This window comes from Suricata suricatta, chromosome 1 (assembly GCF_006229205.1).
Source record: "Suricata suricatta isolate VVHF042 chromosome 1, meerkat_22Aug2017_6uvM2_HiC, whole genome shotgun sequence".
Classification (NCBI taxonomy): domain Eukaryota; kingdom Metazoa; phylum Chordata; class Mammalia; order Carnivora; family Herpestidae; genus Suricata; species Suricata suricatta.
Window position 1 is genome coordinate 31,839,206 of NC_043700.1, and position 26,898 is coordinate 31,866,103.

General features: G+C 38.8%; 1 protein-coding gene and 2 long non-coding RNA genes across 4 annotated transcripts in view; 2 read left to right on the plus strand and 1 right to left on the minus strand.

The window, feature by feature from the left end:
* The window catches only part of LOC115289823, a 54,303-nt gene extending 53,071 nt beyond the window's left edge, over window positions 1-1,232 (minus strand). For both annotated transcript variants that reach the window (XR_003907846.1, XR_003907827.1), the window contains exon 1: window positions 1,145-1,232. This is a non-coding gene — a long non-coding RNA (uncharacterized LOC115289823). The remainder of the gene's footprint in view (window positions 1-1,144) is intronic.
* A 4,992-nt stretch (window positions 1,233-6,224) lies between these two features.
* Window positions 6,225-6,906, plus strand: LOC115289887. Its single transcript, XR_003907864.1, has 3 exons — window positions 6,225-6,313; window positions 6,514-6,602; window positions 6,758-6,906. It is a non-coding gene; the product is annotated as an uncharacterized LOC115289887 (long non-coding RNA).
* Window positions 6,907-16,212: 9,306 nt separating this feature from the next.
* Window positions 16,213-26,898, plus strand: part of KCNU1 (potassium calcium-activated channel subfamily U member 1) — a 145,995-nt gene continuing 135,309 nt past the window's right edge. Inside the window, exons 1-2 of the mRNA XM_029937589.1 lie at window positions 16,213-16,359; window positions 19,219-19,338. Of these exons, the coding sequence (XP_029793449.1) occupies window positions 16,213-16,359; window positions 19,219-19,338 (267 nt within the window). The remainder of the gene's footprint in view (window positions 16,360-19,218; window positions 19,339-26,898) is intronic.

The following is a 26,898-nucleotide window of genomic DNA, read 5'->3' on the forward strand; positions in this document are numbered from 1 at the left end:
TCATGGTGCTCTGCTTTCCTGCTTCCTTTCTCTTGTCTCTGTACTGCTACCTCCACTATCATCCTCTTCCTGCTTGGGATACCTCATCCTTCCTGCCCTTGCAAAGCCTCTCTTCTGCACCTTCAATCCCCTCATCTGGAAACAGTAAGTCTTCTGACTCTTCATGACGTTGCCTTTACTGAAAACTGTCTCTCCGCAAAGAACTCCATTTCCTCTTTGGAGCCCTCTTATCTACCTCTTTCATCCTCACACCCTGCAGGGCCATGAGGCAGTATGAGTGGTCTACTCACTTGCACCATTGCTTCTTCCTCTTGCGATACCCCAGCTCCTCACATGCTCAGGCCTTCAGGATATCTTGGAGGCGTCACTCCCCTCATTGCTGTCATCTACCTGCTCTCATTCCCATTCTGGCAGCCTCTGCTCACATTCCACCTCCTTAATAGAGCTTCCTATGACTGCCACATCAGAAGCCACTCTCCCTCCTCCCCATTTCTTCTCTAACTCCTCATCATGTTCATTTCCTTCATTGAACTTGTATTGTGAGATGTTTTATTAATTTGTCATTCCATTCATTTAGTGCATGTTCCTCTTGCTAAAATAAGGGAGAATCCTTGTCTATTCCACAGGTGCATCCTCAGTACCTAGAATAGTATCTTTTTAAATAAAACTGCCTATCTGAAATTGAGTTAAATAGATACACATGCACCTCATAGTTATATGAAGGTCTACCTTGATATTTTACCTAACTAGTCAATTATTCAGATACTCTTCATGGAATAACAGGCTTCCTGTTCCCTAACATGCAGTGTTTTCTCTATTACATATGACACGTTTACCTAAGGTCTGTTTCATAATTTTCCACTCTGTCACTTGGATGAAAATGCCTGTTTTGTCAAAGCCAATCTATTTTTAATCACTGTGATTTGATAAATGTTGAACTGATAGGGAAAATTATTAGTTTTTTCCCTTTTAAGTTCTTCATAGGAAGTCTTTTCCAGATACAATAGAGTTCAGACTATTGGAGTACTTCTGATGTTAAATAAAAGTAGAACAAATCATTTTTAAAAAGCCCTAAATTTGATTACATAAAAACATGAACTTCTATACATGGATAAACCTCCGAAACAAATGTGGGAGTATTTACATGAAATGTAGTAGTAGTTGGGTAGGAGTCAGGCAGATGCTATGATCCTTATGACCTCGGGTCACACCACTCCCCTGGAGGTCTCTAGCCCCTACCGGCTGCCCAACTGCCACGGAATGCTTAGGAGAAGGAAAGGATGTTCAAATCAGCCTCGTACTTGGAAGGATCTAGGAATTGGTACGAAAGTGAGAACAGGAAGTTTGAGCACATTCAAATGACTGGTAAACTGGACAGAAAGGACAGCATTAAGGAGTATGTGGGAAAGAAAGTGCCAGAGCCTAAAGATCAGAGAGAAAATGGGTTCTGAGAAAAGTGTGAAGCTAGCCTACTCACTGCCTGCCATAGAAATACCTCCCCCCTTGGATCACCGATGTTGTCTGAGGAGGAGAGGCCAGGCCAGTGATATAATTGACAAACCCAACTATCCTAGTATGGAAAATCTTCTCTGAAGAGCTGGTTAAAAAACGTAGAGAAACCTACCTATTGGCCAATGAGAGAGAAGAGCCCCTGTGTTGGTTGGGGAATATGGGGAACAACATTGGGATGGCTGTCACATATTCTGAGACATAAGGAGTAGCCATCATGGAAAGGTACAAATGTCTGATCTTTATGTTAGTTCCTCCTCTTCCCCACCCAGGATGCTAGAGGACAATGTGGCGTGGCGAGACAAGCTGCAGAAGTACTTTATCAAGAAGGGTGATTATTAAGATTTATAGAATGGCAGAAATTTGCAATTAATGGGAGGTGAGGCCAGGACATCTATGAGTTACAAAGGAAAGAGCCGAAGGGTTAAAATTGCCCTTAATATAAAATCTATTCTTAACACTAAAGCAAAGAAAGGACTGCCTGTCCAATGGGGAAAGCAATGTCAATGGATAGCCACAGATAATTTCCTAGTGAATGAAGGAAACCAGAGAATGTCACCCTAACACATGCCTCTTTGACATAAAAATTATTTTAAGCTGAAGGCAATTAAGAAACAGTAAATGCAGTAAAAGCTCCCCTGTTTTCTGGTTAAAGGCAGGATATAAATTCTTCTTTTACTGGAGATAAACTCTTATCAGCCCAGAGAGGGCACAGAGGAATCTGCAAACAAACCTTAGTTAAACTAATCCTTATCTTCCCGTTACTTCTTCACCCTTTACTCCCTGTAGCACAAAACCCTTTGTCTTGTCAATTCATCAGGTATTTAATGTTTATAAAACTTCCTGTTCTGGTCACTTCTTTGGGTCTTCATTTTTTGTGTGTGTGAAAGCTCCATGCACATATAAAAATTGAGTAAAATTTGTATAGTTTTCTCCTGTTCTTCTGTGTCTGCCAGTTTCATTTCCACACCCATCTAGGGATGCTAAGAGAATGGAGAAAAACGTTTTTCTGCCTTACCTAAAGCATTATGACTTCTAAGTGCACGTGTACAAATACTCAATTTCAAAACCAAAAGAAGGAGCACCTGGGTGGCTCAGTCGGTTAAGCATCCGACTTCAGCTCAGGTCAGATCTCACGTTTGTGGGTTCGAGCCCCGCATCAGGCTCTGTGCTGACAGCTAGCTCAGAGCCTGGAGCCTGTTTCTGATTCTGTGTCTCCTTCTCTCTCTGACCCTCCCCCTCTCATCCTCTATCTCTCTCTGTATCAAAAATAAATAAAAAACATTAAAAAAACTGAAAGAAGAAATAAAAATTTAAATGATAAAATACACTAAATATTTGAAACATGTTCAACATGACAGTGGGGGTAAAAGAGAGCAGACCCAGGAAATCTAGGAGTGAAACAACACAAGCTGTCCAAGAAATGATTTTACAATTAATATCCAGCACTTAAAAATGCTTATATTCTTTGACATAGTCATTTCACTTTTAGGACTCAATCTAAGCAAATCACTAGAGAGGGAAGAAATATTTACAAAGATACCTATTGCAGCACTTTTATAATAAAAGCATTGAAAACCTAAACAGGGAATGACTAAATAATTAAGATAATACAATACATATTACAGTCACTGAAACAATGTTTTAAAGTAATTTTAGTGACATGGAAAATATTTAATGTCTAATATACAATAGAAGGAGAAAATAGGATGCAAAACTGTATAGTATGATTACCTGCAAGCCATAAAATCACTGAACTGTACCTCAGACCTCACCCAGGCCTCTGCAATCATTTTATGGATGAAGAAATTAAGGTTCAAAAAAGAAATTAAGGATGAGAGAGGATAAATGACTTCCCCCAAAGTCACTAAGGCAGTTCGGAGCAGATGGGGACTGGGAATTCTAAGCCCCCCCTGTCCTCATTTATAGTTCACAGAATCTGTTCCCATCAAGTTCCTGACTCGCAGCTCATTGTTTTAGGAGTTTCTAACCTCCACCGGCATTGCCACACCTCTCTCTCATTGGCATTTCCCTTATCAGCCAGTTAAGACTCAAAATCAGACTGCCTTATTTCTAAATCCATATCTGGCTGGCAAAAGTGAATCCTTTTTAAACTACTTTGCATTGGCTTTAAATTATTCCATTCTTATCTGTACCATATCATTAACACTTTAGTAACTACACATTCCTGCGAGAAATGCCCCAAAGCCATCTCAAATTCACAAGTTTGAAAATACTGCTATTACATATCATTTCCTCCATAAAATGCCATAAAGTATAACTTAAAATTTAAGTGACCCCTTAGACAATTAATGATTCCATAAACTTAGTACTGAAGTCTTTTATATAGCTATTAAAATAAATTCCGGTGGAAGTAATTGCTGAAGTAGTTTCACAGACTGCTTACTCTTGTTTCTCTGTAGAGTGCATCATAGTTCCGAGTTGAACTCACCATTTGACTCCTTAATATTATTTTCTGACTGAGAAACATAAGCTGTGGAGTCACTTAGCTTTCATTCCAACTCTAGTTGTTAATTTTCTTTCAAGGTCATTTTTCAAAATATATGAATGTGGGGTTTTATTTTATTTTACTTTTTTAATTCAATCACAGGCAGTAAATAGACAGTACTAAGTAGAGAACAGAGTTAAGTCAAGATTTAGGTACTGGGAAGCCTGTTAAGTTCACCCACTAAGAGACTCGCCATCTTAGCCCATTCTAGAACATTAAGTTCAAATTTACGAGCGCTGTTAAGTTACTAATTACTACTACATGTTCCTAAATAATTGAAATTTAAAATGTTCTCCTTGAATGCCAAGAATCTACTCTATTTCTGTTTCCTTATGGGTTTTGATTCCCAGTAAGACACTTTATAGTCTATTTTTACTATCCTATGCCTACCTTACTCCCCTTCCAATTAGTGTAGGTAGATATTTTGTTGTTCTTAACCCCATCCTTAGCATAAAACAGTTGCTCTGACCTAATCATTTGGCTGCCTGGTATGAGCTCTGCAAATGAAGCTGGCTCAGACTGTTAATGGGACAAGTGAGGAAAGGCTAAAATCCATGTTCTCAAGACACCCCTAGGTCTTACACAAGCAAACCTTGGATTTCCCACATTATCCCAAAGAGAATGCTTTGCTCTATTACAGGAGGTTGAAATACAGCATGATCAGGTCTTCTCACCAATGTAAACAGAATGAGAAGCATGTCATTTAACATCATGAATGAAAAGGGGAAATTTCATCTTTAATGTATACTGGAGGCATCAAATTCCATGGTCCCTTGCAATAAAGTACAGATAAACACTTTAATCGTCATGTTCTTCCTTTCTTCTGCAGTAAATACCAGCTCACTTCAGAACTATTAGACAGGCATGTCAAAACATAGTCTGGCTTTGTCATGCTGAAGAAAAGTGTCTACCTTGTGGTCCAATGAGCCAGAAACCCAGACTGCTAACAGGTGACACAAAGATGGGATTTGTCCATTGTTACGTACTTGGGGATTTGAACAAGTTAATGACATTGACTTGAGTTTACTCCTGAATATTTTTCTGGCATAAATTTGCTTTGGTTAAATGAATATTTTAAAGGTTGTTTTTGATGATTATAATAAAATTCAGCAACTGTTAACAACTCTTCAAGTCTGATATATAAACTTCCATTAGATTTACCTGATACATACAATGCAGGCTTTACCACTGTTCCCATCTGGTAACCAAGTCCTCACTATTTTACCTCTTAAATACACATCCATCCAGGGTGGCTCAGTCGGTTGAGCATCTGACTTTGGCTCAGGTCATGATCTCACTGCTCTTGGGTTCTAGCCCCACATTGGGCTCTGTGCTGACAGCTCAGAGCCTGAAGCCTGCTTTGGATTCTGTGTCTCCCCCTCTGTCTGCCCCTCCCATGCTCATGCTCTGTTTCTATTTCTCAGTACTAAATAAATGTTAAAAAAAAATACATATCCATCCATCTTCTATGACTCTGCCAGCATTATTCAATAGCACACTGCTGTATTCTCTGATATGGACTTTGATGATCATTTTCTTTTTTATTTTTTTAAATATTTATTTTGAGAGAGAGAAAGAGAGCAAGTAAGTGAGCAGGGAGGAGCAGAGAGACAGACGGAATCCCAGGAAGCCAGATGCAGCGCTTGATCTCAAGAACCTTGAGATCATGACCTAAGCCAAAACCAAGAGTTGGATACTTAGCCGATTGAGCCACCCAGGCACCCCTGGTGATCATTTTCTATACAAGTCCCCCATTAGTTTCTTCAGAGTTTTTCACTGTTTTTTTTTTTATGTTTTCCTTCTCTGTGCAACTATCTCTTCCACTAAAGTCATCTTTTAAAATATGGACAGATTTTACCAGATGCTATGAAGCAAAAGAAGACATACAAATTTCAGCTAACAAATTTGTTTTTTGATTTATAAAAATAAAATAAATATGCAAGAGGTTAATCATTGCTGCCAACCCTACCTTAACCAAGAAACTTGCATTTGAAAAAAGGTAAGTATGTATGCAGGGGTTAATCTTATTCCAGCTACCTGACACTAAGCGCTGGATGGCAGATGATGTATTATTTGGTTTTATCTCCTTCCCAATGCATCTTGGAGCTATGAGGCTATTTCCCTGCTCTGCTCATCTTCTCCAGAGTTAAGACCTTCCAGATGACCTGGGCCCACTTTCCACACTCCACTCCTTCCTGTCTTCTAGGGGACAGCAGCACCTTCAAAACACCACAACCTCCGAATCTGACTTCTTAGGAGAACTTTCTTCTGTGCAGGCTGAAAAATGCTAATGAGGTGTGGTGACTGACCTCATTTCTCCAGTGTGCTCTTTCTTCTCTTCTCTCTTTCTATTCCTAGATCCATTCTTTCCTCCTTAGTCTGAAGATCTTCCCTTATTTATAATGTGATTTCCAAATTAGAATGGTGGAGGTGACCGGGATAGTTATACAAGGCCATTAAAGATCCTTCATTAGCATCCTGTGTCCCTTTGTAAGGAACCTTGAGGCTCTGAAGGAGGAAGGAAGCGTAACCTCTCTGCGGGGAAGAGCCTCAGACACTGAAGATTTCACTGCTCAACACAAAGGTCTGTAGAGCAGTGTTGCTTAACGATGGTGTAGAGGAGGAAAAGAATTTTCCACACTCCTGGGGTCTTTGGCTGGGTATGACAATTAAACTGACAAACATAGATGAACAAGAGAAAAGCATACACAATAAAAACTGAATTTTTTACATGTACAGCGGAGCCCTCACAAGAGAACAAAGACCCAAAGAAGTGACTAGAGCAAGAATCTTTTATACCTTTTGGACAATGAAAAATACATGTGTGGAAAATTGACAAGATGAAGGAGTTTGGTCTCGGGCTAATAAATAGTGCAATACACGGTGAATTCTCTGTTTCTGTTGATGAGTGTCTTCTTTCCTCTAGGTATGGGAAGATACCTTTCACATGAAAGTTTATGACCTATTTCAGGGGAGAAGGGCAAAGGGCAGGACGAGTCAGAGTGATCTTCTTGGTTCTGTCATTTTTAAAAAATTCCTCATGATATTTAATATTTTGAGGCAGCATGCCCTGAATCCCATCAGTGAGAACATGGATTCTGGAGTCTACTAGACTGCAGACTAGGCTTTGAATCAAAATGACCACTTGTTAGCTCAGAAAACTTGGTAAAAATTGCTCAATTTCTCTGGACCTCAAGCTTTTAATCTCTATAGCTGTGATGATTTCATAAGACAATCTATACAAAATGTTTAATAGGGGACCATGCACTCCGTAAATGACAGCTATCATTATTGAGTGTTCAAAGTACTATTCCACTGAGGGCTTAATACTTTAATTTACAAACTGCTTTCTTCATAGCAGTCTTGACCCTCATGCAATCTATGAGGGAGACAGGGTAGGTATATTATCTCCCAGGAGACTAGTGGGGTTTTCTGTTTTTGTTTTTTTCCCCCCAGATGCAATAAGTAGCAAAATCAAGACTCAAAGCCATACCTTGAGGGTCCAGGGCCTTTTCCCCTGGCCTCAAAGAACCTCTTAACTCTCCAAGGGAGGAGCCACCATCCACAGAGGCCATGATTTCCCCGTTAATAGTGTTTCTAAACAAGGTGTAGTGGTGTGTTTCCATTGTTTTTATTCCATCTACTTGATTCCTCCAGGCATTATTACAGCTAGAAGTCCAGCTATTATGTGCTGTCAATTAGTTTAATGATTATTCTAGAAGCAGGTGATTTCTATTAGAAGGCTAGTGATAGACTGACCATTTTGTAGAAATGCATGTTTCTCAGACTAGGAACTCTGGCAAATAGAGAAGCAGAACAGGCTTATCCCCAACTCCATACCCAACAGAAATTAGTGATGTGGTGATCTGGTGTCTGGCCAGGCTGGGGCACTCAGCTCTGCACACCTGCACTGCCTACTGCTGCCTTGTTCCAGAAGTGAGACACGTATGGAACAGTAGGATGAGGGAGATTGACAACCACTGTGTGACAGGGCCAGAAAGAAGAGTCTAGAATCTAAAGGACTCCCAGAAGCTTATTTTTCTGCTGCAGAAGGTATTAGGAGGAACCCAAAAAGCCAAGGAAGAGAGTTCTGGACCATCTTTCCTACTGCCTTTCTGGAGAAAACGAGTTCAGTTGTTCCTACCTTTCTGTGCTTTGTTTTGTGTCATAAACTAAATGGGAACCATTTTCAAGATTCTCTTGCCAATTTCTTGATTTCTGTGGTGAACCCTGACTGCCTCTGATTGAGATCACTCTTGTCAGGTGGTCTTTGCCACAAGAAAAGTTCACGCTAAAGTACATATTTTGAGTGGGGAAGTAATAACATTTATTATTTTTGTTCTCTCCTCAAGCTGACTAACCCACGGATGAAGCTTCAGGGCAAGGATTAACTTTTGCAAACACAAGTTACAGTTTTCCTGACATACAAAAATCCAAAGAGTAAAGGCATCCTGAATAACCTTTCCCAAACCATTGAGATTTCTGTGCACAGACCTAAACATCGCTTCTTCCAACTCCACTGAGGTGAGCCAAGGTATCGGCAAACAAAGGGGAGCCAAGGGCTCTCCTTGAACTTGCTGTTATCCAGGACTCCCTCCTTCTTCTTACTGTGAGCAGGAACTACACAGGTATAATTTTTGAAGGGTTTATTTGGATATATCCCAGGGCTAAGAAGCCTAACTTTCCCTTTAAAACAAAAACAAAAAAACTCTTCAGGGCAAAAGTTAGTTAATGTTGCTCCCTAGTGGCACGATTTCCAAAGAGCAACCTTTGGTGAATAACTGTGCCGACACTCACAAGGACTTGGCCCTTGGCACCTCTGATTACAGGTGAGTGTAAATGGGGAGAGAAACCCTCTACCTGGCTAAGTGATGCTCATTCCATGGAGTTTCTTAACTAGCAAATAAATTCTTGCAGCCAAATTGCTACACTTGCTGCTTTCAATTTCCTTCTCCTGGCCAGAAAGGATTTGATCCTTATCTTTATAGCACTTTTATTTTTCACACCATCAGTTCAATGCTTGTTAGAAGTGAGATTAAAAGATATTTTTAAATATTCAGAAGGCCCAAAGATTTTACCAAACAAGCTGACCATTAGTCCTTGATGACTACTCAACACTATCTTAGGCTTATCATTTTTCTCCAAAATCTTATGCATTTGCGTGGGTTGAGGTAGCTCTGTTTTCACAAACTGAAGAACAAATTCTTCTTCCCTGGTCTCAGTTTCCTTGTTTTGAAATGAGCAGGACTTAGGGATAAACTGATTTAATGCTCAGTAATTCTTGTGCCTCAGTGCCCATCTACATAGTTTTTGCATACTACATTCCAAAAGGCCCTTACTTCAAGGACATCTTGAGAAAGGAAAATAAATGTATTAATGCAACAGTTACTGTCACTCTCTGTATCAAGGGCATTGCGTAGAGGCAGTTTTTAGATAAATGCGATTAAAATCACAATACTGATGAAGAAAGTCAGAAATACCAATAAAGAGGGCACTATTATTCTTTTATGGGAGAAACAATAGAGCTAGTGAATATGCAACGCTGTGCCCTAGAATGTGTTAACCAGTTTCAGAGTACTTAATTGGCCTCGTCTATGTACACTGTATCATTCATTGGGATTTTCTTTAAAACGTGTAGATTAAAATAATGTCCTTAGAAAGTCGTTTTGTATCTATAGAGTTTTAGTTTCTCTCCTGAGAATAACTGGAAAACTGTTGGGCTATCTTCAAACCAAAGATGGAGAGCAGGAGGCCAGTCTGTCCTTTCATCTCCTGCCAAAGCTTGTAAGGACACAGTGGGGTTTGGAGAGGAGTGTCTGGGCGAATGTGCCAATTCTACAGGGGCTGATCGAGAAGAGACGGCTTTCATCTCCCATGCCATTGGTGACAACTCCATTTTTCAGCCTAATCTTTGAGCTGGATGTGACTGCCCAGAGACTCAAAGAAACATAACGATTCTTTGAAATTGTCATTGTGGAAACACACTCACACAGCAACCAGCTGCCGGGACAATGCTTGGTGACTCACCTTAATCTTTTCGATGTTAGACTAATAATTCCAAGCCGGATCAGTTGAGAAGATGGGCAAAGGGATGACCTAATGACCACCGCATTGAAACCCTGGCCAGGATTGCTGGCTGGAGCTGCCAACGGCAAGCCTCTGCCTGTGTCTCTCTGACACCACTTTGGCTGGTGGGCATTAAGCATTCTGATGAAATCGCCAGCTTCATGTTCAGCTGGCCTGATTGCTGGAGAGACTGATTGCATTATTCATTCTCATGAAAAGATTTTTTAGGACTCTCAAGGATCCATGGAGATTATATTTTTAAAAATACAAAAACTCCAGAGTTATCAACAGTTTAATTTATGCCTTCTATTCTTTCCAAAGGGGCAGAGCTAGAGGCTAAACAGAGAGCCTGAACAGAAAATGGTTTTTGGATGAGACTGTTTGGAAGCCCTGTATTTTATATGATTGGGTGTCCCTCTCTCTGTCCTCAAGTTTCTGTTTTTGTTTTCTCCTTTTTACTTCTCTTCCAGAAGGGCCCTCCATCTTCTTAAAAAAAACAAAACCAAAACCAAACAAAACCCTGCAGCCTACTAATTCCCTGTGAAATACTTCCATCTACTGGCCGAATGGAGAAGGCTCATGTCTTAACTTTTTTTGTTAATACTTGTACCAGGATTTAAGACCACCCTCCAAACGTTTCGCGCAATAATGAGTAACCACAAATGAGAAAATTAAGAAAGACGGAGGAAATTCTCCACTTTGCACTTAGCAATCCCCTCATATACTTGATATAATATGGGCTCACGTATGCAGTTTGCAAACACCCAGAATGAAGCAGGACTGCAGTACCACAGAAAGCAAATTAGTGAGAAAAGGAATGCGAGATTGGACAGAGAGCTTGGCGTCTCTGGCAAAATGGTTAGCATATTTCTAAACAGATCACAGAGGGGAAGAGGCTCGGGATGCAAAGATAGAGTCAGAGACTGTGACCAACATAGCCATACTTCCCCCACGAAGAAAAATAATTCCATGAGGTCCAAGAAGAAATTAAATTGAGTTTCAAGTTAGTTTATCAGAGGGGACACCCCTCAGTTAAAGCCACTCAGAAATTCTTCCTTTTTATTTTATTTTTTTTTAAAGAATCCATCTGGAGGTTGCGGGTAGACACTAGTATATGAGAAAGAGTTCATAATCTGGTCGAGTTATAATCTAGGATTATAGAATCAAAGATTCATGTTTTGAGGCTGGTAAGAATCCCCAACACCAGTAGCAGCCCTCTCATTTTACTAATGAGAAATTAATATAAGGGAGCTTAAGGAGTTTGTCCAAGGGCTAATGTTTTCAGTAGTAACCAACAAATTTGATGAAAAGAAAAACAAAACTCAAGGTTTCTGTATGGATTTTCATTGCAATTACATTGTTTATAATATCAGACTCTCCAGAGCTGATAACTTCTAAGCACAAACCCAGTCTCACCAAACTAATGTAGATACTCGATTGAGTAGAAGTGCCTACCACAGTGGAATGTCCACTTAGAATAAATAGGGAGCAATAGAGGGAGTTAAAAAGAATAATGAATTTGGAGACTATGAATTAAGTCATATGCCCTCAACACTAAGCCTTTTCTAAGAGTAGTTCATTTACTATCTCTCCTACTGCCTGGCACTTGAGGAGAATTAAACCAAAAGTAAGAATGAAAACTTAAGAAGGTGAAAGGTAAAGACTCAGTGACTAAAACAGCTTCATGGAAACAGCTTGAGAGACTGAGGCTATAATCTGTAAATAACATTCCCAAAGCTATAGATACATTAGATCGGCAAGATGTTTACCCCAGAAACCTGACATCCTTTCACTAGCGTGTGAGCATTCTGTGCAAGTGAAACCATCTTCATTCCTGACTTAAGACTATGTTCTGCCATTGAGGCAGGACCTGAGGCCTAGGACTTCTTAACCACTGTGTCTGACAGATGGTGAGGATGTTCACTGGGAGTAGGAAATGAACTTCAGCCTATAAAGATAGAAGAAGGTAGGGTTATACCATTCACCATGATGGATGGATTTAGGCCCTTAAAAGATAACATTACAATATGACTATTACTTTCACAAGTATTACACACACACATACACACACACACACACGCTTATGAGCGCAGCTACATACACTTAAAAAGTGAAGTTCATACTTTGTCAAATCTGGCACATTTCTTGAAGGGTAATTTTTTTTAATAAAAAACATTTATTCAATCCCTAGAATATTTGAGTGCCCAGAGGTAAATTACAGAGATGTGTACAAAGTGAAGCTGTTTTTCTAATCAAATCACTGCTGTTATAAAATTGATCTGAATGGGAAAAAAAAAAAGTTTTTCAGTCAGGTAGTCTTCATTTCTAATTTTAACATGTATTTATTTTTGAGAGACAGAGAAGGACAGATCATGAGCAGGGGAGGGGCAGAGCGAGGGGGAGACACAGAATCTGAAGACAGGCTGCAGGCTCTGAGCTGTCAGCACAGAGCCCAATGCGGGGCTCAAACCCACAAACTGAGATCATGACCTGGGCCAAAGTCAGACACTCAACTGACTGAGCCACCCAGGCGTCCCAAGTCTTCATTTCTTAGATGGAGTTTTAAAGGCACAGCATGAATGGTCCCAAGAGCGACCCACAAGTACCAGCAGGAAATGCAAGGCAGCTTTGACAAGGCCTCCCCTTGTCTCCACACGCACGCGAGCAGAAGTTAATTCCTGGACTGGATGCATGCCAGCCGGCTTGCCTCCAGCAGCCAAGTGTCTTCTCTGCAAGACAGGGTGACCCTTTTATGACTAGGATTCAATCACTTAACTCCCTTCTCTGAAACCTTTCAAATATTCCCCCTTGGTCTTTGGGTGAATGTTTGTATTTTCTCAACCTAAACTGGAACAGAAGGTCTTGCGTGATCTGGCTCCTTTCATATGCCCCCGGCCTTCTTGGGGTCATTACTGTCCATCCGACCACCGCCTTCAGAAGCTCCATTCCCCTTCCCACCCCGGCCAAAGACGGTGCTTCCGATGGGGCCAGCGCCCGTTCCAGCCTCTCCATGCCTGCCGGCAGATCTGGCCTAGGTAGCACGCATGTCACGCCTCAGACCTCAGTTTCATACAGTGTGCCTGCGGCAGCTCCTGGCCTCTCACCTAGATTAGGATCCTCCCTCTACCCCATTTTCCTCCCGCTTTTTCCAGTTTCTTATTATAAACATATTTCCCAAGTTAAATGTATCCCATGAGGGAATGAATTAGGTTTGTTTTGGTGACCACTGTGCTTTGACTGTGCTCAGCACATAGTACTCAGCACACACACACACGACAAAGATTCTGGCTGATAGATGTAGCCAACATACTAGTTATTTTTTTCTATAAATTATCAAGTACAAAGAGACCCCTTTCTCAGTTATTGTGCAATGTAAAGTTGTTTCAAAGTTGTCCATGTCTCTAGTTCTGAACACTTAATTGCTACCAAGCTACAAATGGCAGCTTTTCCTTCATCACATACTTCTACCACCATAACTCAGTGACTCAGAAAAGTTATCAAATTTGAATCTGTTACAAAGATATTAATGTTTTGGATGTCACTTGATCCAAATCATATGCCATTTCCACTACACACACATATTACACCACTCAATATGTATACACTGTTCATACAAGCACACACGTCACCATGTGCACACACACACATATACACACTACCATGATCACATGTATACAACATATACACACATATCACCATGCGCACAAATACACACACACTACAATGATCACATATACACAAAACATGCACACACACACCCCGCAAACCACATACACACATTACACACTGACACTCAGCATGCATAAACACACTGCAGATGGCACTATGTTTGTAGTGAGAGATGGAAAATACGGAGTAAAGAAGTATGGAAAACTTGGGTAAAGGTCCATGTAGAGTTAGTATTTCCTCCACTTAACAAATATTTTTAAAGATCTAGGATTTCATTCATTCATTCACCAGATATTTATTAAAATCAAGTGACTTGCCAGGCATGTGGCAGGTGTATTACATGACACAGGCTACTCAGTAATGAATAAAACAGGTATGATCCCTAAGCTTGTAGAGTTTACACTCTTGTGAGGGAAGATAGAAAATAAACCAGGAAAACGAGAAAATATCATAACTATAAGAGGTGCTCAGAAGTACTGTGAGGGAAAGGGCCATGACAGAACATTGACCGGATGTAGGATGGCCAGGAGAGCGTGATGAGACATTTAAATAGGGACCTGTAAAGGGCAGCTGCTGGAGACACGAGTGTGTATTTTAGGCAGAGGGAATAGTGTGTTGGAAACCCCTGGAGAAAGAAAAGGCTTTGCATGTTCTCATAGCCAAGCTGAGGCAGCGTGGATGGAGCACTCTCCAGATGAGAAAGTGCAAGTGTGGGTGCAGGGGGCCCAACTGTCCCAATGTACCCAGGACCAAGGGTCCTCTCAGGGTGGTAGACTTTCAGTCCTGAAGCTGGCAGAGTCCCAAGGAAACCAGATGACCCAGATACCCCAAGTCCAAGATACATTTGGAAAGACTGACTTTGAAATCTTCCTCACATTTCTTGACTCAGCCATGGAAACTAATATTACCATCACCATAACATAATATTAGAGGCCCAAACTGCCTCGCCATTTCATTGGTATTGGATCTTTTTATTCTCATAGGGCAATTTCTGGGAAAAGGGAAAAGATGTCTGGATAGTACCTTGGAAAGAATTGGTAATACTTTGACAACATTAAACAACAAAAGTTAGGAAAATAAGATTTCATTGGTGATGATAGCTTAACCACTACTTAAGAGTAATCAGACTAAGTAAATGAGCTCTAACTTGGAAACTGTGATCTTAGTTTCCAAATAGTTATAGGTGCCTGCACTTGTGTATGCATGTGATATAAACACATAATTTCCTCCTTCGTGCCTTCCTCTCCTCCCTCCCTTCCTCTTTTCTTTATAATCAGTGCCATTCAGAAAAGGAACTGAAATAGCTAATGGGTATCGTTTCTTGTTTTGTGTTTTATGCCTTTTAAAATACGATCATACTGCCTTATTGAATCCCCATAGTAATTCCATAAAGTATGTTATTATCAACATAAGACTGTGAAAAGTAAAGTGACTTGTTAGGCATCACACAGCAAATGCACTGAAAGGCTAGGGCTAGAATTCAGGGCTCCTAACTCCTAGGCCAGAGTCTTTCCTAATATTGCCCTAATGCTAGCTTAATGACTAGATTTTGTGGAAATTACAGCTCAGCTTAGAAGAAGGAATTATAACTGTGACAGCAGTTCTAGGAAGCATTATAATTCTCTTCTAGAAATAATCTTCCACACAGAGCACAATCATGGCAAGCTCCATCCTTCGTCATGCCATCTACACAGTAACTTGGGGGGGAGGGGGAGATTTAGAACCCCCATCAGGTTGACATTTTGCCTGTCACTTGTGTGCGCTGAAAGATAAGGCATTTCTTACACCTTTGAAAACATCAGAGAAAATAAAAGAAATTGCTCTCATTCTGAACTTTACCTCTGCTGGACCAAAGTGCTTGCTGACAGGGCAGGGATAAAAGCAAGAAAGGGGAGGCCCCCTAAAGAAGAGATAAGGGGAACAGACACCTGGGCTCAAATATTTAACAACTGGCCAATGTTTGTCCAAGATCACTGAGAATGTAGCATCTGCTCCAGTGAAGAATCAATTCACTGACACACAGATGGCTGAATGCCATTTCAAAGATAAATAAATAAATAAATAAATAAATAATAAGTTTTCTGAAGGTGTTTGCAGCAAACCAAAGAGACAGCCCATGGACCATCACCATGAAGGCTTTAATTTCCTCTAGGTCAAAGAGAGAGCCGGTAACAGAATCTGATCTAAAATTCTGGTCTTCTGAAGACCCATCTTGTGGACTGGGCTCTTCTCCTCTGTTCATTCATCTGCATCCTCTGAGTCAGCACCGTGGTGGTTAGCTAACCCTTGTTCCTGGAACCACTCATTGTTATTACCCCTGGCATTAGGACTCAGTAATACACTAAACTCTAATTTCTGGAATCATTTCCATGTAAGCATGACATCACAGAAGCCCAGGAGTTCCGTCTGCTGATCTTTTGAACGAAGCCACAGTGTGGTAGTGGGGAAGACTTGGGAGAATGGCCTGCACCACTGAGGTCCAAGTAGCATTTATTCTCTCCTCCTTTGTGACTTTCTTCATTGGACTCTTCTTCTTATTCGTGTTCAGGCTACTCTGGAAAGCCATTAAAAAATGGCAAAACATCAAGGCAACAGGAATTATCTTGGTCAGTTTCCTAATTTGGGATCCCACTGTATGAAGATCTAGACAGGTTTGGCAAGTGATTGTGTTTAGAAACAATTTAAGCTTCACTCAGTTTCCATGAGCTAGGAGGGCCAGCTCTAATTTGGTGCTGATCCTCCATTGGGGCGGAAAACAGGACCCTAGGCCACCTTTCCAAAGACTGCAGGTACAGAGCTACGCCTCCTCTCCCACCACTCAGAGAAGCACATGTTTTGTATGGCTGATGATGAACGATGGCTCTGGAAAGAGGTCACTATTCTGAAAAAAAGTGTCCACAAACAGTATGTCTGTGCCTCTATTTTGAATTTCAAAATGATGGTTGAGCTTGGTATCGTGAGGGAGGCAAAAATGAAATTTGGGTCAAACTTACTTTCATAAATCGTGCATTGCGGGATGCATATGCACTTACACATGTACGTTGCCTTTCATAAACCATGTTAACCCAAACCACTGAGCTGCACGTACATTTGTGCAGAAACCCACGCATCCATGCACATGCCATCCAGTCACAAGCGCACTTTTCACAACCGAACACGCTTTGCAAAGGGAGCGTGGGGGGTGGGAGTTGCTGTTGAGCAACAGCTGGCAAATGATCATGAGAGAATGATGGTATCTTACCCAGATAAGACTTTGCTTAAGAGCTTGAAATAAAACTCTCAAATGCTAGAAAATGGCTGTTCTATTGCCAGTGGTCAAAGGCAATGGGCTTTATTATGCCCTGTGTGATTTGTTTCCAATTTTGTTCCCCAAACTTTGTTTTTCTGATATGGTAATTTCCATAATAGAACACATTTCACTTGTGCATTGTAATTGATATTGAAAAGTTGCCTAGAACATTTCTCTTAATGGCAGTAGTACCTGGGTGGCTCAGTCATCTAAGCATCAAACTTCAGCTCAGGTCATCATCTCACAGTTAGTGGGTTTTGAGCCCTGCATTGAGCTCACAGCTTAGAGACTGGAGCCTGCTTCAGATTCTGTGTCTCCTTCTCTCTCTCAAAAATAAATGTTAAAGAAAAACATTTCTCTCTATCATAAATGCTGACATGAAATAACAGAATTTGTAATAACTTGGTAACTTTCTAAGGTCAATGACAGTATCATAAGATGGAATTCAAGTTTCTTCCTTCATTTAAGATCTACCAGTACTGCAGTTCAGAGATTTTGTTGTTAAACAAGTTCCTCCTAATATTAATTATTTGTAAAGATTTTAAGCAGTGGCACAAAAATTGTGGAAAGAATTATCAAGTGTACTTCTTCATGAGACTGGGAGAGTGCACAAATGAGTAATGAGTGTGGTGAATCTGCCTTCTACCTGTTTTCTTCTTCCCAATGCACAAATGGACTTGTAAGCCTCCTTAGGCTTCTGCTCCAGGAAGTATATCTTCTTCCCCTATTATATTTATTTTTGTGCAGTTATAAAAATGTGAGAACCCATTTGTCCTAAACATTCGCTGTATTTTTCACTTCTTTTGGATGTAACCCATGTCTACCCTTCAGTCCAGAGGTGTCTTTTAATTTCTAATAGGAAGTAAATACAACTAAACGTAAAGAAGTAGGGTACAAAGCAGCCAAAATACTATACTTTTCTGGTTTTGAGTCCTGAGGAGAGAATCTGATACAGGTTGAGTGACTTCTCAGCAACTTGTTATATTTGATTGAGAGTTTCTCTCTAAGGCTTTGGGGGAAATGGCCTAATGCAAAAAATGTCACAACTGTCAAAGTTGTCTTAAAAGTTATTTGGAATCAGAGTTTTCTCCTTAAATGTGAATTTTTAAAAGGTTTACTACATTTATAAATATGATCTTATTATATCTTAGGGTCAATTTGTTTTCCCACAGAAGGCTCTATTTCATAATGAAATTCAAAAAAGTGTTCCATATTAATATTATATTGAATATTTTTTAAAAAAAATCAATTCTCAGACATCTCAGGAATACACATGATGAGTCATAGGTATTAGAAGGCAAATCATTTGATCAAGACATGGATTCTATCAAATAGTTATATAATGAGACTTCTCTTCCTACCGCTCAGAAATCACGAGTAGAAAAATTAAGCCATTTTGAAACTCTGGCTCCCTATACAATGAGTTTATCTAAAAGTCAGAGGGCCAGTAGGGTGTGATCAATCCTAGCTCACTTGTATCTTGGTGGTAGCTTATCAACTGATATGGGGGCTGGTTCAGACTCTGGCCTCTCTTCATCTCCTGCTTATGGGCAAGTCATTGAATTTATCGATACCTCAGTTTCCTTATCAATAGATAGTGGATTTGGTCACACTATTTGTCTACCTCATAGGATTACTGTACATTTTAAATATAATAAGGCATTTTACAAACATGAGGGTGGATTATATCAGCAGGATGTGATACCAGATAAGGAACTAAAAGCAATATAAGATTGCTGAAGCTTTCCTTTCTTCTCAAAACAAAAATTAGGTACTTAAGTAATCACTAAAAATCAATTTGTAATCTTTTTTCTTTGTCCATGTATCATGAAAGAAAAGGGTAAAACACATCCCCACAGCATGAAGAAGGATGCTACTCTCAATCCTGACCACTACAAAACGTCAGCTTGAAGGGTCTAGGACTGAGAGTGTGTGAGGAAGGCACTGTGAGGACTGCAGAATTTGTAATTAAAAAGCGGTGCAAAAGGTGAATCAAACGCAAACCCAGTAAAATTCATTTCATGAAATGCTGAACGAGCAACTTCAGAGTTCCCTGGGTTGGAACAAGGTGGGGTGATTTCCAGCAGATTCCACAGCAGGAGGCTCTGACACACCTAAAACAGATTACCTTCTCTGAGATTCAGCTCACTCTCAAATTGTTTCCTCTTGCTTGTAGGGACTACTCTTGACCCAAACTGTTGGTAAAAAACATAGGAAAAGTCTCCACTTACAAGGATTATTTCGGAATCGTATAGAAATGTTGCTTTCAGCACAGACCTTCGTGGGGCAAGTGTTGGTAAGTACATTTTTATGGTTAGCTTGCTGATGTACTTTAGCCATGTACATAATTATTGTCCGTATGTATAACTGCGTCATCCAGGTAAGCATCTGGTGCTCCCTGGTGGCTTCATCTAAAATATCAGCCCCCCCACTGCATCTCCCTTTGTCTACCTCCTTTCCATTATTCTTTAATTTGAATATAATTACTTGGCGTTGTATTTTTCTCTTGATCGTCAGTGGATGTGCTGGAAGAAAAGCTTTCTTAGCACAAAGGTTGTGTTCCGTTTGTTGTCCTCAAACTCAGATGAATGTCTGGCATACGGTAGATGTTTACCAAAAATATGATGTTTGGTGGATCATCTGGCCTGAAATGTGCAACTGTTTTCCCCTTGTTTGATTCTAATAGCTTCTTTTCTTCATTATACAAACTAGTCTTTTTTGCCTCACTATGATGGTATTTATTGTTTTACTATCTGTCTTAATCTAGCTAACTTATACATGTTAAAATTTAATTCAGGCATAATCTCATAAGAGAAATCTTACCTTATCTCCATAATAGGCTAACAGTCTGTCTCTAAGCTTCTATAATATTCATTGCACACTGCTATTAAAGTTATCTGTGCATATGCCTATCTCTCCCAGTGTAGTGTGAGCTCCTTGAGAGAACAGACTATGCCATAGAAATGTATATATTCCATTGTCTGGAATAGAAGATGCCCGATAAGTGAATGAGTTGATCTGAAATATTAAAAAATAGTATCTATAACGTGAGGGTGTGCTGCCATCAGATGGTGGTATGGTGGTGTAGATGTGAGCTAGAGATTATCTTGTTTTTTGTTTTTATAAGTGGTGAAAACATTGCTCTTTTCTGGTTAATGTTGTTTAATTCAGATAGAATTATTTTTAAAACTTATTAAAAAGCACATAAATATAATTGCTTTTGATAAAATCTACAGGGAAAGTTGAGTCATTGGAACATTTTTTTTCTTTCTTCTAGTTTTGGTCCCTTTTCTGAAATTCCTGTCAGTATGACCTTTTAAAGAAGGATTCTTTCAGATTATATCAGGGATTTTCTTAGCTAGGATCTCTAAGATGCTCAAACTATGTGTAACATATGAGGATAACACTGGGAATATCATATTAAAGGGAACCTATACCACTCACCATAAAAGAATTGCAAGTGGGGAGTAGGTGAATAAGGGATGATCATTGATTAAATACCAATAAAAATTACTTCTTAAAATAAAGGGAAAATTACTTTTTTCAATCTGTGATGGCGGATGATAAAATAGTTGGAACACCAGGAGTAAAGGTTAGATTAGAATAAACACTCTAGGCATTGGTTATTGAAAGGCATACTCGAGACCAATCAGGACAACAGAGGTACCAAGCAAGTATTCTATGAAAGACTGAGAAGAGAACAAAGTAGCCTGTAGATTTCCTTTCCATCCATCCATTCTTCCTTTCTTTGTAATTCTCTTACTTACTTCTTTCAACAGATACTCATTGTTTGCCAAGTACATGCAAGGCTGACTCTGTAGATATGGTGAAAATGCAGACAAGAGTTTTGTACTTATGGGACTTAAATTCTAGTGGGGGCAGAGATGAACAAATACATACATAAAAATATGTTAAAATTAATATGGGGTGATCAATGGTATTGGGATTATGAGTGATGTGTTTGAGAGTTTTGGTGGAAAAGGCGTTATTAGATCACATCAGATACAGTGATCAGAGAAGAAATCTCTGAAAAGGTTTTGCACTGAGACATGAAGAATCAAAGTATAAAGCAATTAAAGGATGGAAGGAACAAGGTTACTGACAGAGAGAACAGATTTATGGAAATGAAAAGTTCAGCTTCCTGCAAGGATATTAGAGGTCATGGAGGGCAGGGAGAATGAGGTCAGAGAGGAGACAGGAGAACCAAGTGATGCTATGTACTTCATAGTAAGAACTACGCTATTCAAATGGAATAAGTTTACTCTAATGCAATGGGAAGTCATTGAGGATTTTTAGAGTATGTGGTTGACATGGTCTAGTTTTGTTTTAAAACTTCAAGAGGCACAAAAGTTTAAAAATAAAGCAATTATCAAAGGTATATTAGGCAAGTGACCATAGAAATTGGGAGCACATTTTAATATCACTTAAGTTTGAATTCAGGGAAAAAAACAATAAATGAAGTCAAGTAATCTGTATTAGCCTCCTAGGATCACCATGACAAAGTACCACACCCTGAGTGGGCTTAAACACCAGAATTTTTTGTCTCGAAATTCTGGTGGCAAGAAGTCTAAGGCCAAGGGTTGGTTCCTTCTGAGGACTGTAAGAGAAAACTAATTCCATGCCTCGCTCCTCACTCTGCTGGTTGGTTAGCAACTGGTGTTCCAAGGACTCGTGTTCCCTGGCTCATTCATGCACCTAGATCTTTGCCTTCGTTCTCACATGGCATTCCCATTGTGTTTCCTCTATTCATCCCTGTGTCCAAATTTTCCTTTTCTAAGGGCACCAGTAACATTGATAGAGACTCTATCTTCAGAACCTTATCTTATCTTGAATACATCTGTAAAGACCCTCTTTGCAAACAAGGTCACTTTCAGCGATACTGAGAGTTAGGACTTCAACATATCCTTTGGGGGGATGAGGGACACAATTCAACACACAACCTTCATTATGATAAATGTAACAAACCTTGACCAAGATAGAACATCATGAATATTACCACAGCAAAAATATGACTTCAAGGTAATAAATAAAAATTACAAGAAATAAAAAAAGAAATACTAAGAACATATTGGTAGAAGGAGATTTTAGTTCACCTTTTTCATGTCATGACTTAATAAATAGAAAAAAATGTTAAAAAACAAAATTCAACCAAGTAAACTGGAAGATGTAATTGGTCTTACTAACCAACTCATTTATTTTTTAATGTTTTAATGCATTTTACTTATTTTTGAAAGAGAAAGAGAGAACAAGGGAGGGTCAGAGAGAGAGGGAGACACAAAATCCAAAGATAGGCTCCAGGCTCTGAGCTGTCAGCATAGAGCCTGATGTGGCGCTCAAACCCATGAACCCTGAGATCATGACCTGAGTGGAAGTCAGACGCTCAACCAACTGAGCCACCCAGGTGCCCCTTATTAACCAATTCATGAATTCAGTAGCATGCCATGTAACAAGCAGAGAGATGCTCCGAGGAGTTGTACAACATGGAAGGTTTTCAGAGGAAGGAAAGTGACACAAGGAAGTTATTGATAAAAGAAAAGAAAAATTGTTTCAGTCAAGGTCACCTTCCCTTAGGGGTTAGAGTAGGGGGTCTTATCATGCAGATTACCTCACTAGCACTGGTCAGGAAATTCCAGACTGGTTTAAAATTCCACTCTCTGGAATGGCTAAAACTGCAATTAGGTTGGGTATTAAGTCTCCATGGGTCATAACATAAAGTGACTCCATTTTGTACCTATTTCTTTTTAACAATAATAAGCATAAAGAAGACCAAAGTAACTTACTTGATAAGAGAAAGGTGATTGAAATGATGAAACTCCATATGCTGAAAACAGAAATTAAGCTTACTAAGTATCCATGAACTATTTATAAAATTCAGCATATTATCAGGCTACAAAAAGTCAGAATTATGAAACTTACAAAGTACAGACAGCCAACATTAACTGAATGCAGCACAATTAATAAGAAAATAATAAATGAACCCAGAAAAAAAAAGAAAAATGAAGATCTTACAACCAACAATTGTTACATTTCTCTCTGTCAAAAGACCTTTAACTCTGAAAAATCAAAATAACACTTGTAGTATATTTAGAATGTAAAACTAATAAAAACACCACATACCCCTTGCACCCAGAGTACAAGATGGAAGTGATTCTGAGTTAAATGCCTAATGATAAAAACTTGATAAATAAAAATATTTAAAATAAGTGAATCATCAATCTCAACAAGTTAGAGAAAGAAAATCTACGCAGAATAAATATAAAAAGAGCCAGAAATTAATAAGTTATAAAACAGCTGATTATTTGAAACAAACAATAAAAAAGAAAAATCAATAGTTAGCCTTGCCAAGGAAAAAGTGGGGGTGGGAGGTGGCGAGCACAAATACATAAGAAACAAGTGAGGAATGAGTGCATTGATAAAAAAGAAATTGAAAGTTATGTAAGCAATTAAGTTTGAAAACTGGATGATTCCTTGGGCAATACAAATGACCAAAACTAATCACAAAAGAAAGAAACATAAATGACAAATATCTGGAAGACACACAGATGCTGTCAGAGACCTGCATCACCACCACCATCACCACCCTCCGCCCCTCCATCTATGGGAGACCTAGATGATTTCAAGGTCTAGTCAACCAAATCTTCAAGGATGATATCTCCAATGCAAATTAAGCAGTTCCAGGGCACAGAAAAGGAAGAAAAAGACCATTCAATTTTCTTTTTCAATGAAGGTACAGTGTCTGTATTAAAACCCCGAAAGATACCAAGTAGAAAAAAAACCCCTACAGACTAAAGTTCTTAATACTTAGGGGGAGGATACATGGCCAACCACCCAGTGGAAGAACAAAAGGAAGGAAGAGGAAGAAGAGAAGAAGATGAAAAAAAAGGAAAAGGAAAAGAAGGAAAATGAGGAGAAAAATTCCAATAGTCAAAAGGGGAAAATATATATCTTCAAAACAAGATACCTTCTAGAAATCCCTCTATAGATTAAAACATGGCAAAGTATTGATCAATACTATAGTACCAATGGGCTTGTTGTTTTAGTCATCACAAAGTTTTTATGTTTTTATAACCATTTTTGGGAGATTTTCTTCTGTAGTTTAAAAAAAATTTTTAAATGTTTATTCATTTTTGAGAGCGAGCGAGTAAGCTGTGAGGGGCAGAGAGAGAGGGAGACACATAATCCAAAGCAGGCTCCAGGCTCTGAGCTGTCAGCACAGAGCCCGACGCAGTGCTCAAACCCACGAACCGCGAGATCATGACCTGAACCGAAGTTGGATGTTCGACTGAGCCACTCACACTCCCGGCATTAAGTTTTAAATACAGTCCTATTCCCTAAATAATCTGTTCCTTTTTGAGTGGGAGTGGGCAGAGGGGTTGTGGCTAATTGTGTTAATTGCTTATTTGTTGCTTAGATGGCTAGAACAGTTTAGAACTAAAATTGTGGCTTATCTTTAATAAATGTATCTATTTTTTACATCATTCTTGGTACCATTTTATGTGCATATTCTGTTTTCCTGTCTTCCCTTTCTTCTATTTTTTCAGGCAATCTAGCATTTTATGTTTCTTTGAATTGTCTTAATTCCTTTCCAAAAATGTGTACTCTTGCTGTGAATATGTAATCCCTTCCGTAAATTTGTAAATAAGCCCTTAACTAGATCAATAGTTGTCAATCTTAGCCTATAGATGAGCAAAGTATATAAATGAGCAAAGAAAGCATCACAGTTCATTTAGAAATGAGAAAAAATATTTCAAAAATGCTGGAAAACTGCCTAAAAACTGATTTCACTGGATTTTGCTCATTTTTATAATGCAGTGATAATTTTAGGGAAAAACAAATATAAAAACACTAGAACTGTTTCTACTTCATACTTTATATCCATTGTTTATGTTACAAAAATAAAATTTAAAAACCTTTTCCACCACATTGAGATGAATTGTATCTTTATGGTTTATTTTGCATTTCATTATTTCATATTTTATATTTAATCAAGCATCAAACATCAGGGTCTTATTTTGTATGAGACTATAGTTTAGAGATCTTTATCATATGAATAAAGAGAAGACTGACAGGAAGCACTACACAATATTCACACTGCTTATTTCTGCATGGCTACACTGTGTGCCTTTTTATACACATGGGGCATTATTCAAAAAATATCACAGGGTTCACAAGTGAAAAATTAATTTCTTCCTTACCCCTATCACCATCCACTGCTATGGGCTTCTTCTATCAGAAGAAGATTCTCAGCAACATTGTCAGATATATTTTCTTTGGGTGTTTGTGTGACTTAAGACAACTTTACTCCTCCATAAGATGTATCTCTAAAATTTAAAGTTTGAAGTAAAAGAAGTTGTTATTTCTTGTGGCAGTTCATTGTAGAGATTAGTAAAGTGAATAGCAGCCCATGAAGGCAAAATTGGATGTGAAATCAGGTTAGAGTGCTGATCTCTTGTGTCTTCAAACTGGAATACAGCCTGGGGAAGAGGGGTGGGGGCTTCCAGCAAACTTCCAAAGGGCCAGCTTTGTTCTAGATCAATTCTCCCAACTTCTTTGGGTGCCAGTTCCTAAAATGGATTTACGTTAGGACTTCTCACACCAGTTCTCCTCTCCCATCACTCTTTTAAAATCCATTTTGCAAAACAGAGGTATTATCATTACCTCTTTTTGATAAATGAGGAATCTGATGCATAGAGAAATAAAAGGTAAAAATTATAAAATGGGAACAAGAATTACTATCTATAGGTGATTTCAATGAATAACTGCGTTAATATATGAGAATGGATTAACATATAAAAATCAGAAGAGTCACTAGTTAATAATATATATGTATGCCTAGCATATAATACATATATAGGTATAACTACTATTATTTTTATAAACAATACTCAGTGCTTGTCTCTATAAACAAAAAAATGCTTAAAATTGAGGTTGAACCCTATCTCATTCTAGCAAAAATATGTTTAATTAATTGCAAAAAAATCTACTTCATTTGGATACATTTTCCATACAGTATCATAATTTGTAGGATAGTTACACTGCTTTCATGATATGTGTCTTAACAATATGATAATTCAATGTAAAAGACATTAAAAAATACATTGAGACAGGCGTCTGAAAATTTAGATGTCCTTTTAGTTTCTTGCACCTATCTTGAGACTACAAACCTATTCTAGGTGTTAAGCAGTAATTAGTGAATCAACATGATAATATACATCATAAAGCATGATGATGTTATGCTAAGCAGTAATTACTGAACCAACATGATAATATACATTATAAAGGTGTTAAACAGTAATTACTGAATCAATATGATAATATACATTATAAATATATGTGATAATCCTAAACCCAGGTTTTTGCCAGTTGTCCTGATATAACTGTTTGTAGGATCGCTTTCATTCTTAAAAGTTTATGTACTTGCACGATAAATAATATAGTCTCCTTAGTTTTAAAGGAAAAGTTGAAGCCAGAGGTCATTTTCCAAGGGAAAGGAGCCACTAGAAGGAATAGAATTTTGAAGGTCTCCCTGATTGCTCTATGGATATATGGTTAGAAGGAACACTTTTCCTTTTTCCCTACCCCTAATCCACACCATTGCTCTCCCATGATCGGCCATGTCCCTCTCCTCTGGTTTCATTTAGCCTTGCTGGGGACTTCCATATTTCAACACATTTGTATATATAATTAATATCTTTTTTTATCCTTAATTTCAATATACCGTTTTCCCCATTTATTTTGTTTAATTTCATGTCCCACCCCCATCTAGTCAGTTTTAATAAATGATGATGCTACCTAACATTCTACTCCACCTGTTCAGGGTGAGAATTTTTTAAACCTTTTCTGCTACCAAACCTGC